We start from the raw sequence: 15,977 nt of genomic DNA, 5'->3' as shown, positions 1-15,977 counted from the left end.
CCACACCGCTTGCAGCATTACGGCTATCGTAGTCAGTACACACAGCATTTTACTGGGCTTATAATCCGTTGCGCCCTATTTATGAAAAAAGTTCTAAAATAGGTCATTCATTGAAGGTGCGCTTTATAATCCGGTGCGCGTTATAGTGCGGGAAATACGGTATCTAGTATCTAGTTTGCTATATATGTTTCTAGGAATAGGTATCTGCGCCAATTTAAATTTCAAACCGCTCCAGGTTCCATTCTGACCAATCAGGACAAACCTTGCCTGTCAATCACAGGTCCGTGAAATGCAGTACTTCTGAGTGGCAGAGAAACAAATGGAGGCAGGGAGCAGACATTGAGCGGACTATTTGGCGATTTAGTTCAACCAATCAAGTAGGTAACCCATACAAGGAGTTTGTCTCCGTATTTTGCGTGCAAGGAAGAAATATGACAGTAATTAAAGATGGGATTTATGGCTCTTTGAAGGGACCCAGATCTTGAGGAGCCGTTCTTTTCAAAGAGCCGTTCAAAAGACTGGCTCATTAATTTATTTTTAAGAATCTAGCCTAGTGGTAACCCTTTTTATCTGGGAAATAATCACTGGGAGGAATGATAGGGTAAGATTTGGATCTGAATTATTCAGACTTAGACATCGGATATCTGAGTTATATATATTTTAAATATTGATTGTAATTTAATTTAACATGTGTGGACTAGATTTTAATGTCTGATCTGCATTCATTGTAAACATTCAACAAGGCAGTGCTATATCCCTCTGCTTTGACACTGAGCTCACTATTTTGTATCTTTGTATACAATGTGTCGAAGTGTAAATACATCCCTTTTCACTTGTTCATCATGTATCTCCTTTTTAATTGTAGCACAATAAAAACTAAGCATGCAATGCACAATGAACAAGTTTCTTTCAAGTATAACACTGCAGAGGACTCCTGAACTGTCCTTTGTAACATTAATGCAAATCTTAGTAAACAATATTTTTAGAAAGAGATGCTGCTGTGCTTTCTTTGGCTCATAGTTGCAGTACTCTGCCGCCGCCGCGGACGCACTCACTGAAACAAACAAACGCGTGTTCCCGCTTCTGACTGACATGTGAAATTTGCATATCAACATTCCACCACGAGTGCACTCTGCATGCTCTCTGTCTCATTGGAGTAGGAGGAGGAGCTGGTGTGCGCACGCTGTGAACGTGACAGCGATAAAAAAAAAAGAAAAGAACGAAAAAGAACGGCTCACCACTGTGACTCGGTTCCCATCGTTCATGTTAAAGAGCCGTTCAATAGATTCGTAGGTTCGTTCGTGAACGTCACAACTCTAACAGTAATTAGGAATGAAGAACAAGCGTCAATCCACTACACCTTCTAGGACTGCAACTTCCTTGCAAACCCTGTGCAAAGCATGCATCCTGCAGAGATTAGTAATCGCTGAGTGTGGGTGTAGCAAAAACATGCAGACTGTGTATCTGATACTACCGATAACAAAACATATTTTTAAATGTTTCTGGAAGGAATGTGAGTCAAAAAGAGAAACCTTTAAACTACCAACAGGTAAGGACTGTAGTGGATTAATTCCAGTTAATATTTTAAGGGTTCGAAAACCGCAGTCGTTTCAAACCACAGTCGAGGGAATCAACCAAATTGTTTATTCTTTCTTTTTGCTTCCCCTTTCTATAAAAGGATGTCAGTTGTTTTTTTTCAGTATATGTGATGGGAGAAGCAAACAGGCACACAGACCCACTTCCATCGTCGAGGAGACAAGACGTCAGCTCTGTTGGAATTGAGAAAGGTAAATTGAGATCACTGTTGTCCATCATTCCAAGGAGATCATTCAGTAGAAAAATCGTTGACTAACACCGATTTCTCAGAGAAGGAGGAACGTTGTCCATAATTTTGATTAAAAGTGAGTGGAGTCATGACAAAAAGGGTTAATAAAAAAGGTTAATCAAATCATGCTTCTAATCTCTTCTTCTAACTGGTACTCAACAAAGTACATGTATAACGTATGTATATCAAGAAAAATAATCTAAGTTCCCCAAAGAGATTTTTCCTCTTGTTCATTTGGTTTGGACATTTCTTCTATTCGTCTAAATCAGGGGTCGGCAACCCTAGGCACGTGGCAGCATAATCATTGGCACACTTAAAAAAAAGGATTTATTTTTTATTTTATTATTATTATTAAAAAATGTCACCGCACAATATGGCAGCGTAATTATTACTACCGATTTTTTTTGCACTTTAATCTGTTTTGGGCACTTCCTCCCAGTGCAAATATGATTAAATGTGTTACTGAAAGCAGTGTTCTGAAATGGGATCAATTGAGAAGAAAATATTTAAAATATTGTTGCAAGTGGCCTGTATGCATCGCCTTCAAATGGTTTTGCAAAGCCTGCATGTTGAAAAGGTTGCTGACCCCTGGTCTAAATCAACATAAATTCAGGGTCTTATCCTCAAAGTGTAAGAATATGTTTCTGAATGGGTGAAGAGTAGTAGTTGTAAAGCACTGTGGGTGACCACAGATTAGAGTGCTATGGAAGCACAGTCTATTTATCTTTTATATACATTAACATCTATATGTCTATTCTTCTAGCATGCGCTCACTGGCTCTCTTCCTGACCTTTGCGGTCTTCGGCCTCGCTTCCCCTCACCTCAACGACCAATGGGAAGCATGGAAGGCCGAGTTCCAGAAGGTGTACACCAATGAGGTACGACCCCCCCTTACTCACTCGCTCACACACACACACACACACACACACACACACCCCTACACCCTTACTCACATAATCACCCACACTTACATGTTCACAGACACACACACACACACACACACAGGCCCTATTTTAAGGGTCTGAAACGCAAGTGATAAGCGCAAAACGGAAGTAGCTTTGTGGGCGGGTCTCTGGCGCTGTTGCTGTTATACCGGTGGATAACTGACTCTTGCACCCAACGCAAATCTAAAATGGGTTGGTCTGAATACCCGTAGGTGTGGTTTGGGCGTAACATGCAATAAACCAATGAGAGTGCCATCTCCCATCCCCTTTAAGAGCCATGAGCGCATTTGAAACTGACGAGTTGATATTTTGACAGCGGTTCTCCCCTGAGATAGATGCATGACGACATGAATTTCAAACTTCAAATGGCTCAGTTTATGTACAAATGATACGGCCTAATTCACACATGGAATAGCGTTTTCTTCTACAACTTCAGCAACACTGAGTCATCATGTACCTTTCGGCAAAGAGAACTTAACACATGTATGATATGCGGTCCTGTGCCCGCAACTGTGGGTCTATTCAATGATTTGTGGCAATACATTAAAAAACATTGTTTCTTACCAGTATCGTATACATTATAGTTATCAACTTGTGCTCATAATATGCATGTGTCCCCCCGTTAATCTACATTGCCACGGACTGTATTATGCATAAGCCTACGTGTTTAGTTGACGTGCGTTCATACAGACACACGCGCGCCAAGCATCACCCGCATTCATTCATTCTTCAACACTCACTCGCGGTAAAACTATGTTCCTCACGATCAAATACTCATCAATCCTAAAAGTTATGGGCTTGTAGGCCTACACGATGTCTGCCTACGGTGTTTGCAGATACATTGATTAAAAAGTACACCTTATTACCGCTGTCTCAGCCAATCTTTCCCAAATAATTTAACCAACGTTATCATTTACCCTAAAACGAGATTTTGTTTTGGAAAGCTGGGATATACTTTGCTCGAGTTATTATAGTAATTATTATTATTTTAAAGCATGGCATAGCCTACTACGGTGTTAATTCATGCAGCCCCTATGGGGAAAAAATGTTTCCACAATCCACATGCTATTTCTATGCAGTTTCACACCTATGAACAATCTTTGACATCATATTTAAATAAGGCTAATTGTTTGCATGTTTGTGCTGTGTATAGCCTACGTGTCTGTAAGCTATGTTACAGTTCCGACCTGCCTGTCAAAATAGCAACACCAACTGCCAACGCTAGGCTAGGGCACTTAAACCAGGATTTTTTCGGTCAGTGGCACAATTGCAAAATAGATCTGTAAGATAGCGCCATGTATCATTTGCGCCGGAACACGTCTCTGCTTTTCGCCGACGGGCCTTTCGGGGCGCAAGTGTGGCGCGAGTTTGCTGCGGGGGAAACTCAGTTTTCCGCCGGGTGCAAACCATGGACCTATTAAAGAAAGGACAGCGGATTAAAAAATGGCGCCCATTCCTTCCTATGAAAACTTCTCAATGGCACACATGGACATATTATAGAATGGACAGCGGATTCCAAAATGGCGCCCAATCATTCCTATGAAAACTGCTTAATGTCGCAGGGCAACATCAAGGAGAGATTTGCTTCCGCATCATGGGAGCCTAGCCACGCCCTAGTTCCTGACGTACCGGATGCAGAAATATTCATTGTTTTCTAGCATTGTTAGCATTGTAGCATCATAAGCGAGAGGTCTGAGCAATCGCAGTCGCATTGTTTATCGACCATAGAAGTATTGAAAGATTGCTCCATATAACACCAACAACATAGTAAATGTAGGTAGGCCTAGAAAAAAAACAGTTCAATGTTATTGCTTAAGAAACAGATTCCTTCCAACAATTTATAAAAAATGCAATCAATAATTTATATAAAAATAAATGGTTACACATCGATCAGCAACGAGGTTGGAGTAGCCTACCCAAATAAATAATTGTAATACACCAACATTGTTAACTGTCACACAGCTAAACAAGCAAATGCAAAATTAAATACTAACGCAACTGAAATGTTTATTAGGCTATTAACAATATTATGAAAATGATACCGTACTGCAGCCGTTCGTTGTCTTTGGATCTTTTGAATAAATGTATCAATACATGGTGAATCGCAATGATCACAAGCAGAGGAACGTGAGAGTCAATGAGCAGCAGCTGAACCAGTCTAAAAATCCCTTTATCACTAAAACACTTTTAGTGATAAAAAGTCACCACAGTGACTAAAAACCATCAACGTCATTCATGTTAAGTAAAAGGAAAAACCTTGGACACGAGAAGTTAATGGAGCCGTGCACTAGGCCCTCTCGAATGCCGGGCCGGGATTTGTTTCACTACGACTCCTTTCAGCTGCCCACCCCTCCTACTCCAGCATAAAAATAATAACATAGAACGGCTAATAAAACGCTTGAGGTGCCGTTTTGAAAAGAAAAAACTTACATTTTTTTAGTACATGGCATAAAGATAATTATGAGCCTTTGATTGATATCCAGACATTTTTTGCGGAGACACATTCCTGTTCCCCACTTGTATTGGAGTGAACGGAGATATCTACTTCTGGGCCCCTTGAATCGAGGGAGCCGTTCACAGCCCGCTTAAACAGCTGCAATACCAGGCTTGGCCGCTGAGCACTGGTGGATTGCGGAAGTATGCACTGTTCCTGGGGGCTTGATGGCGCAGGGCAACATCAAGGAGAGATTTGATTCTGCATCATGGGCGCCTAGCCACTCCCTAGTGCATGCAACCTGCTTGACCCTCACCAGTCAGGCTTCAAAAAAGCACACTCCACTGAGACGGCTCTCCTCGCGGTGACTGAGTCCCTCCGGGCGGCCAGAGCCTCGTCCCTCTCATCGGTTCTCATTCTCCTTGACTTGTCTGCAGCATTTGACACTGTGAACCACCAGATCCTCCTCGCCACTCTCACCGAGCTTGGCATAGCTGAATCTGCCCTTTCCTGGTTCACGTCCTACCTGATGAATCGCACCTATCAGGTAACATGGAATGGCTCCTTGTCCAAACCTTGCACGCTTGATACAGGTGTCCCTCAAGGCTCGGTACTGGGGCCTCTTCTGTTCTCCCTCTACACCAGATCTCTGGGCTCTGTAATTACATCCCACGGCTTTTCCTATCACTGCTATGCTGACGACACTCAGCTATTTCTCTCCTTTCCCTCATCTGACAAAGCCCTGATTGCAACACGCATATCTGAATGTCTGGCAGAAGTCAGCACCTGGACAACTGCCCATCACCTGAGGCTTAACCTCAACAAGACTGAGCTCCTCCTAATACCAGGGAAAGATTGCCCACACAGGGACTTACTGGTCACTGTTGAGAACATCACTGTATCTCCTTCTCCAACTGCCAAAAACCTTGGTGTAGTGTTGGACAATCAGTTATGCTGCACCGCAAACATCACTGCGGTGGCCCGGTCCTGCAGATTTGCACTTTACAACATCCGCAGGATCCGGCCCTTCCTCACAAGGGAAGCAGCTCAGCTTCTAGTCCAATCACTGGTCATCTCCCGCCTCGACTACTGCAATTCGCTCCTGGCTGGACTCCATGCCTCTGCGATTAAACCCTTGCAGCGCATCCAGAATGCGGCAGCGCGCCTCGTGTTCAACCTACCAAAGTTCTCACATGTAACCCCCCTCTTCCGAGACCTCCACTGGCTCCCTGTAATAGCTCGCATCAGATTCAAGATGATGGTAGTGGCATACAAGGCAGTCGATGGAACTGCCCCTGCCTACCTCCAAGCATTAGTAAAGCCACTCCCCAGCTCGATCCCTCCGCTCAACTACCTCAGCTGGACGTCTGGTACTGCCATCGCTAAGAGCAAGCAAAGGTCGATAAGCAAAGTCACAACTTTCCTCTGTTTTGGGACCTCAGTGGTGGAACGAGCTCCCTACCGATGTCAGGACCGCAGAGTCGCTCACCAGCTTCCGCAAAAGACTCAAAACTAACCTGTTCAGAGTTCATCTCGTCTCTACATAGAAACCAATGCACAGCCACCATTGAATGTTGTACGTCCTGGCACTTGTACAAGGTACTTAATTGTGTAGCATCTACAGTAGCTGCTATCGCTGCTTTACACGGGGAATGGGTTAGCCTAGCGATTGTAATACTTGCACTTAGTTCTATGAACGTCTTTACTGTACCGACAGCGATATATTGTTTCACTTCTTATGACAAATGTACTTATTGTAACAAATGCACTTATTGTAAGTCGCTTTGGATAAAAGCGTCTGCTAAATGCCCTAAATGTAAATGTAAATGTAAATGCATGACGTGCCGGATGGAGAAATATTCTCGTTAACTAGCATTGTTAGTATTTTAGCGTCATAAGCGAGAGGTCTAAGCAAGTGTTACGTATTTTAAGCACATGGGCTACCATACATAGCCACTAGGAAGTAGGATTGAACACATAAGCCGTAATTACCATACATAGCCACTAGGAAGTAGGATCGAACACATAAGCTGTAATTACCATACATAGCCACTAGGAAGTAGGATCAAACACATAAGCTGCAATTACTATACATAGCCACAAGGGGGGCAGGACCCGACATATAAGCTGCAATAACTATTCCAGCCACAGATAGCAGCACCTTTAGACAGGTGAGGAGGGTGGAGCCAATACGACACATAGGCCACGCCTACTTGGTATTAAAGCAGGGCCTGAAGCCAACAAAATCAGAAACATCCGGCAGTCCATACTAGGGAGTTAGATACAGAGGCCTGCTGTTTGTCGCTCACACGCATGTCCATACAATTCCCCTCCTTTTGTTTCATAGTTAGCATACCGAAATACTTTAACAAATAAAGTGAGTTAAAAGCGATCCGAATTAGATTACTTTCTTCAAGAACGCAACACAATCACAGTCGCATTGTTTACCGACCATGGAAGTATAACTTAAGAACCCCCCCCCCAGATGATTCTCTACATGTGATCTTTAAATTACACTCCTGCCATCTGGACAACAATTATTATTTAACAATTATTATGCCGGGCCGAAACAACATTTGTTTCACTACGACTCCTTTCAGCTGCCCACCCCTCCTTCTCCTGCAAAAAACACATACATAAAATAAAACGCTTGAGGTGTCGTTTTGAAAAGAGAAAACTTGCATTTTATAAATACATGGTATAAATATAATTATGAGCCTTTGATTGATATCCAGATTTTTTTTGCGGGGACACATTCCTGTTCTCCACTTGGAGTATGGAGTGGCGAAGTCACGCCCCTTCCGGTAGAGCCCATGGGACCTATGAGATCGAAAAATATGAATGTGTTTCAATGGAGAGAAAGTAATTATCTTCTGGTCACAGTCTTTATATGCCCCGGATTACACATATGTTGTTTGTGGATTTAAATGATAATTTTTCTTTCTTTTTTTGACCGTTTATTGTGCAATTGTTCAGTTAAAGGCTGTAGAGAAAACACAATGAGAAAGACTACACGTCTCGTATGTGACGTCACGCTCCCTGTGACTGGCGTAGACAAGACTGAAGGTACGGCCACACTGAACGCGTTACGCTCGTAACATTACGCGCGTAACGCGCCTAACCTGACGCTTGATCATTGTGTCACAATAATGGTTCAACGCGCCTAACGCGTCTAACGCGCCTACGTAGATAGATGAGTCCGCCCCAGCGGCGGTGTCTTGCTTCGCCCTGAAGGGGCTTATTTTCGATAATGACCGGCGACGTTCTATACATTATCCCGCTTATTACACGGCTACTAGCCAAAACGAAAAAATAACTTCACATGATGTGTCTTTTTACAATTTATTCGTTACCAGCATTCGTAGTCTGGATTAGCAGAGATATAGTCCGCCAAAGACGTTGACGTCGCTTAGCAACCGAAGACGCTGGGGTTGAAGAGTTACCGGACTACTACCCATGCAGGCGAACGGAGCGTTCCACGGCATTGAGAAGACCCATGTAATAAAGGCCTATAATATTTCTTTTGATGGCATAGATTTCTCCTCAGATTAGGCCAATAAAGCAATGATTTAAAAAAACAAAAAACAAACGCTCGATCAAAGGCCCGGCCCGAGGATAGTGGTGGGAAATATCGGCCCGACCCGGCCCGCGGGTCGGCTCGGGCTCGGGCTCGGGCAGAGAATCTAAACTCTAGTGCATGACATCCACCGTAGGCGCTCACAGCTGTGTGAGTTTCACCACCAACTCATCATTTCAGCACACACTGAAACGATAACTTGGTCGTTCATGTTCTTTCTGCTTCTGTGCGTCCTCCGTCTCTCTGCCAGTGACATGGGTCAAGCTCAACGCTGATTGGCCTTCACGGCTAAACGTCACGCGTTGGTGCGTCAAAAGTTCAATTTTTTGAACTTGGTGCGTTGGTGCGTTGGGCGCATTATTTAGGTGCGTAAATCGCGTCTAACGCGCTGCTTTAGCGCGTGTAATGCATCTACGCGCCTAAACCAATGGTTCCCTATGCAGAAATGCCGATTTTCAACGCCTCTAACGTGCGTAACGCGTTCAGTGTGGCCGTACCTTAACGCGCCTAACGCGCTACTTTAGCGCGTGTAACGCATCTACGTGCCTAAACCAATGGTTCCCTATGCAAAAAATGTCAATGCCTCTAGCGCGTGTGTGGCCTTACCTTGACAATCTCCCCATCGGCATAACTGAAACTCTCCACATGCCCCAACTTATAATGGTTTTCACCTCTTTCGATGCTTTTATCCTCCCCTTGGAAAAAAGCAGTGAAGTGGAGCAGACATTGGCATGTCTGTACCGGAGTTCCAAATGCGGGTGTTGACGTATATCATTCGCTTCGAGAGCAGCGACAAGCTGTAGTTCAAAAAGCGGCCTCACAGAAAACCAAACATTATCAAACTTATTCGCGAATTTTTTTAGTTTTCTTTTCATGAAAAATGATCATTTAAATCCACAAACAACATATGTGTAATCCAGGGCATATAAAGACTGGGACCAGAAAATAATACATTTCTCTCCATTGAAACCCATTCATATTTTTCTATCTCATAGGTCCCATGGGCTCTACCGGAACGGGCGTGACTTCGCCACTCTATAGGAGTGAACGGGGATATCTACTTCTGGGACTCCATGAATCGAGGGACCAGTCCACAGCCACATAGGCCTGCATGCGTCGGTGTAGAAAGTCAATTGCGCTGTGTGCAAGATAGGGCCCACGGTCTGCTCTGGTAGACCGAACACACACACACACACACACACACACACACACACACACACACACACACACACACACACACACACACACACACACACACACACACACACTCACTCACGGTCTGCTATGGTCTCCTCCAGGCGGAGGCGGTGTACAGAAGGGCCGTGTGGGAGAACAAGTGGAGGCTGGTGAGGAGGCACAACCTGGAGGCCGAGGCCGGGAACTCCACCTTCACCCTGGGCCTGAACCAGCTGGCAGACATGGTGGGTAGTGATGTTACGGTTTGCGTCGAGGCATCGGGCGTGTGTCGAGTACGTCGGCTCCTCCCCCAGCGAACATCCGTATCGAGTAGGATTCACATAGGCGAAATGACGTTGCGTGTGACGTTCGAGGCCTCGGGCTTTTCCGCGATATGGGTTCATAATTGGCACATCATTTACAAAAAGAAGACCCAAGCAAATTCTAAGATTTCAAGATTCAAGCCACTTTAATGGCTATTGAATTAATCACACTCATTCTCAGTCATCATGCAGTGTGATACCACTTTAATCCATTAATCACTTCAAGTATTATTGTAACAATTATTAGTACTGTAGTTGATAAGTCTATTTTGGCCGGGATGACTAGTAAAAATTGTTGCCAAATGATTTATTTTCTACCATGAGCTCGGGAGATATTTATGAACGGCACACTCACACACGTGTCACTGAAATTACTTTAATTCTCAAATGATTTGATGTTGTACCAGCACACGAAGCAAACATCACATTTTGGGTTTGGTTCACTGGAAACTCTTTTTCTTTCATCATAATTTCAATCACCACTAGATGTCCCTAGCGTACTCATTTGAAGCTTTGAGTTTGAACCACTTTGGTGGTTCATCTGGCTGAGAGGCTTTGACGTGTCATGAGCTATGGTCATGAGGCATCATCTCGACACCACTAATGGTGGGTCCTCTACCGCCTCCGTGTGGCTCTCATCCAGCTGAGTGCTGCTAATTGCAAAACAATGTTGATCTGGATCAGACTGGTTCCCTTGACAGCCCTTACTTAAACTACCCATTGACTCCCGGTTGTAATCTCCCGATACACATCTGATTAGGATTAAATGTGACATATCATACCAATTATACCATCAAAACGGCTTGTAACAGCTAATCACATTTACACCTGGTGGTATAATATGTCACCTTTAATCCAGAATAATGTTCATCATCTAGGACTGAAACAGGCCAAATTTGTAAAAACAACAACAGATAAAGAACCAGAAACAACTATACTGTAATGTGTGGTATCAAGAATCATATCATTTAATTTTGGAAATGAATTAGCATAGAATAACATTATGCTTTCTTATCGTCGGTCAGTTTCAAAGGTCCCATGGCATGAAAATCTCACTTTATGAGGTTTTCTAAAGTTAATATGAGCTCCCCTAGCCCGTATATCCCCCAGGGGGTAAAACTTGCGTTCGGTGTAAAACAAGCACTAGGTATCCTGCTCGCCTTTGAAAAAGTGGAAGCTCAGGCGCGCTGATTTGGAATGTGGCCCCATATGTCGTCATAATGGGCAAGTTACCTCCCTTTTCTCTGCCTTGCCCGCCCAGAGAATTTGGCCTGCCAATGAGACAATGAGCTACGACTGTGTGAGCGCCACACGTGTGTGTGTGTTGGTGATTACACACATTGTACCGCAAGTGTTGTACACTTCTCTGTTATTTGTATAACTGTTCTGCTGTTGGTGTTATGGCGCTTAACACGTCGGTTCTTTGACGTCTCTAGTATTTCCACAACGTGACTGTAGTTGGGGTCATCTCAGCCATGGTTGAGAAGGAATTGGGGGAAAGGAACTTTGGCTTTGATTCCCTGAAGTATATGATCTGCGACATGGAGGAGAAAGGGAGTGTTGCCCATGATAGTCTCCCTCCGGAGCTCGCTGCCCACCGCCCAGCAGCCGGCAGCGGGCTGCCGGTTCAGTCTACTTCAGATTGATGTGGAAATGGAAGAACCAGAGACGTCAGAGAACCCGACGCAGTCGTTTGTGATTCATAATATCGTCTGGGAGCACACACAGCTTTTGGCCGTGATAATATGTATTATATGACGTACATATCTATGTATTATATGAAATTATTTAGATATAGAGCTCCAGGACTGTAACACAAGTGTTGTACACTTGTTATTTGGATAACCGTTCTGCTGTTGGTGTTATGGCGCATAACACGTCAGACTCTCGTCTCTGGTATTTCCACAACGAGACTCGTAGTGGGCGTTATCTCAGCCATGGTTGAGAAGGAATTGGGGGAAAGGAACTTTGGCTTTGATTCCCTGAAGTATATGAACCACGACATGGAGGAGAAGCTGATTATCTGAACGGATCACAGTGAATGGATAGTTTTGGATGGTTTTGTTTCTGTGTGAACTCAAGACCGCAGACGAAGTGAACGCAAAGCTCAACCGTCTCAAGGAGGAAGACCCCGCCAGCTTCGACAGCTGGACCTCCACACGATGGGACAAGGGGGTGGAGAAGGTCCCAGAGAGTGTGGACTGGAGGCAGTACGGCCTGGTGTCTCCTGTCCAAAACCAGGTGAGTGAGGAGGACAGAAGGAGAGAGAGGGAGACGCCAGCGGTCCATGAGCAGCTGATCAAGGGCGTGGTCAATGTACATCTGCCTGATGTACTAACATGCACACACACACACAACCCCGCTCACACATTAACACCCACACTTGCATTACACACCTTCACACACACAGCATCACACACCCTCTCTCTTACACACACACGCACACACACACATACACACACACACACACACACACACAATCAAACATATACCTGTAATCTCCAGGGGCAATGTGGCTCCTGCTGGGCCTTCAGCGCCGTGGGGGCCCTGGAGGGCCAGATGGCGAGGAAGACCGGGTTCCTGGAGCCCCTCAGCCCCCAGAACCTGCTGGACTGCAGCTACGAGAACCACGGCTGTAACGGCGGCTGGGTCTCCAAGGCCTTCGAGTACGTCATCTATAACGACGGCATCGACTCCTGGAGATACTACCCCTACGAAGAGAAGGTGCCCTCGGTTTTCCTTTTCCTAAAGTTCATTTACTACGACTTAGAACACAAGGTTCTGCTATTTTGCTCTTCTTGAAAGCACCCTGCTGTACCGACAGGTGCGGGTGTGATTAGCCGTTCCAAGCCGTTTCAAGCTCTGCCTTGCCCAGTGCTTTAGTGACATCACAAGGGGGGGTGTCCACCTAGATATATGATTGATAGAAGAGACAATCCGTTGCTACAGTCCACTGGACAGGCTGGTAGGCTGATGTATCCAGCACACATCTTGGTGGACTCTCTGACTTGTGAGTGTCACCAAGTGCCACCAAGTCACAGGGGAGGTCAGATTTTGATTGGCTCGTCATGGCTAATCGCACTCACACCTGGTGGTAAAATAAGAGCCCAGTACAAAACATGAAGAGGTTAATTGCTGACGTTATTGACTCCAAACCATGCCCACAATGTGCAGAGAGACAGACATACATACAGATAGATCAGACGGACAGACGGACCATACACAGACATAGTTGCATACATATTATACATGAAAAACATACATACTGTATAGACAGAAAGACAGACAGACAGCATGACAGCATGCAGCCAACAGCCAGACATGCCTGTACGCAATTCAACCTAGTTGTGTGCGCCATTCTTCTGTTTCTAATTATTTCGCTTCACTTCAAAAGGTCAGAGATTGCCGGTATTCTTCCAGACGAAGAGCTGGCTACTGCGTGTCTTTTGCCTCTGTCCCGAGCGGCAATGAAATGGCCCTGCAAGCTGCCGTGGCGAAGGTGGGGCCTGTCTCGGTCGGCATCAACGCTGGTTTGCAGTCGTTCCAAAGCTACAAAGAAGGTTTGGTGAACACACACACACTAACGTGCATGACAAACAATCAGATCGCTAGGAAAACACGGTACAACAAAACAGATGACTGGAAGATATACAGCAGAAATCTAAATAAGTGAGAATGTAGGTGGTTTTAACAATGAGACGTTATTTTTATTGAGAAAGTGTTTCACGCACCTGTGAATGACAGGCAAGTTGGATTGCCCAAACCAATAATAGAAGAGATGCCCTGATTGGTCAGAAATTAGCAGGGATATAGCAGGGATATATTACAGTATATATAAAGTATAAATTAGCTCATGTGGTGACAGGGGCTGTCAACTTAAAACAGATATTCTCACAGCATGTCACTCACTAACAGCTGACCGATGCCTCTTCCGTCGGTCAGCGTTTTTTTGTATTTTCTGACATTATTCACTGTTCTTTAATTTAGCGTCAGAAAAGTTCCCTTTGCTAGAAGGAAGTATGAAATCCAGTTCATGCACTGCTTGTTGTTAAAAGCAAAATGCTACTTTTTCGTAGGTGTGTACGATCCGCCAGACTGCAGTACTAAGACCACCAACCATGCTGTACTGGTGGTGGGCTATGGCACAGACCAAGGACAAGATTACTGGATTGTGAAAAACAGGTGAAGACCACTCCAGTACCCTGTCTGTGTGGAGGCTGTTTGTGTATGTGCTTGAAGCATCAGATAGACATTAAAAAGACAAACCAAGGAGACGCAGCTGAACACAGCAGATCCTGGTCTGACGTTCCTACTATAGGAATTAGTAGGAGCTATAGATAGTAGTTAAATACTAGAACTGCTATTGGGTACCAATGACAGAGGACCGGAGCTTAGTTTGATAGAATACGGTAACAATATCCGAAATATGCCAATATGAATATCATTAAATCACTTAAATAAACAAAATACTCCCAGTGGAACATTTTAGTACAAATGCGTGACATTGGAGACGAAACAATGTGTCATTTAAGGCAAATACAACCATTTAGCAGTTTCCAGTGGCATCATACATTTCTGTATTCAGCAATGACTTACAAGGCCAAACAGATAACACACATTAAAAGTGGCACGCAAACTAATAATGATAAAGTATACAACTTTATCATTGGATATTGTGTTGTATTTTTGGCTTTTCTCCACATTTCAACATTTCTCCACTCTTCCTTTCAGCTGGGGTTCTAGGTGGGGAGAGCAAGGGTATATCCGCATGGCCAGGAACAAGAATCTCTGTGCGATAGCGCGCCGTCCCATCTACCCTATAGTGGGTAACTGATCGGGGTCCCCTTGTGGTCGTTCCAGCATCCAACAGCCTCACAAAGAAATGTTATGCTGAATACAATAAAAGGTTTTGATTGTTTTTGATCTTCTGTGTCTCCTTATTGGTACATGCTTCTTCCGGGTTAATATACAGCGGGGCAAAAAAGTATTTAGTCAGCCACCAATTGTGCAAGTTCTCCCACTTAAAAAGACGAGAGAGGCCTGTAATTTTCATCATAGGTAAACCTCAGCTAGGAGAGAGAAAATGAAAAAAAAAATCCAGAAAATCACATTGTCTGATTTTTTAAGAATTTATTTGCAAATTATGGTGGAAAATAAGTATTTGGTCACCTACAAACCAGCAAGATTTCTGGCTGTCACAGACCTGTAACTTCTTCTTTAAGAGGCTCCTCTGTCCTCCACTCATTACCTGTATTAAAGGCTCCTGTCTGAACTCCTTATCAGTATAAAAGACTCCTGTCCACAACCTCAAACAGTCACACTCCAAACTCCACTATGGCCAAGACCAAAGAGCTGTCAAAGGACACCAGAAACACAATTGTAGACCTGCACCAGGCTGGGAAGTCTGAATCTGCAATAGGTAAGCAGCTTGGTGTGAAGAAATCAACTGTGGGAGCAATTATTAGGAAATGGAATACATACAAGACCACTGATAATCTCCCTCGATCTGGGGCTCCACGCAAGATCTCACCCTGTGGGGTCAAAATGATCACAAGAACGGTGAACAAAAATCCCAGAACCACACGGGGGGACCTAGTGAACGACCTCCAGAGAGCTGGGACCAAAATTAACAAAGGCTACCATCACTAACACACTACGCCGCCAGGGACTCAAATCCTGCAGTTCCAGACGTGTCCCC

General features: G+C 44.4%; 1 protein-coding gene across 2 annotated transcripts; it reads left to right on the top strand.

Moving 5' to 3' along the window:
• Positions 1-316: 316 nt before the first annotated feature.
• Positions 317-15,202, top strand: LOC307084579 (cathepsin K-like). 2 transcript variants are annotated; one of them, XM_079749010.1, is made up of 9 exons: positions 317-377; positions 1,679-1,787; positions 2,589-2,703; positions 10,079-10,201; positions 12,362-12,520; positions 12,785-13,003; positions 13,674-13,839; positions 14,356-14,461; positions 15,011-15,202. In XM_079749010.1, the coding sequence occupies exons 3-9, from the start codon at positions 2,590-2,592 to the stop codon at positions 15,111-15,113; spliced, it is 990 nt and encodes a 329-aa protein (XP_079605136.1). In that variant the 5' UTR covers positions 317-377; positions 1,679-1,787; position 2,589; the 3' UTR covers positions 15,114-15,202. The 2 variants fall into 2 exon arrangements, with proteins under 2 accessions (XP_079605136.1, XP_079605135.1); XM_079749009.1 differs by lacking the exon at positions 317-377 and adding an exon at positions 1,020-1,549.
• The last annotated feature ends 775 nt before the right edge of the window (positions 15,203-15,977 follow it).

This window comes from Pollachius pollachius (assembly GCF_949987615.1).
Source record: "Pollachius pollachius genome assembly, chromosome: 13".
Classification (NCBI taxonomy): Eukaryota; Metazoa; Chordata; class Actinopteri; order Gadiformes; family Gadidae; genus Pollachius; species Pollachius pollachius.
The sequence above is the reverse complement of the archived record's forward strand: the minus strand, read 5'-3'. Positions and strand labels throughout refer to the sequence as shown.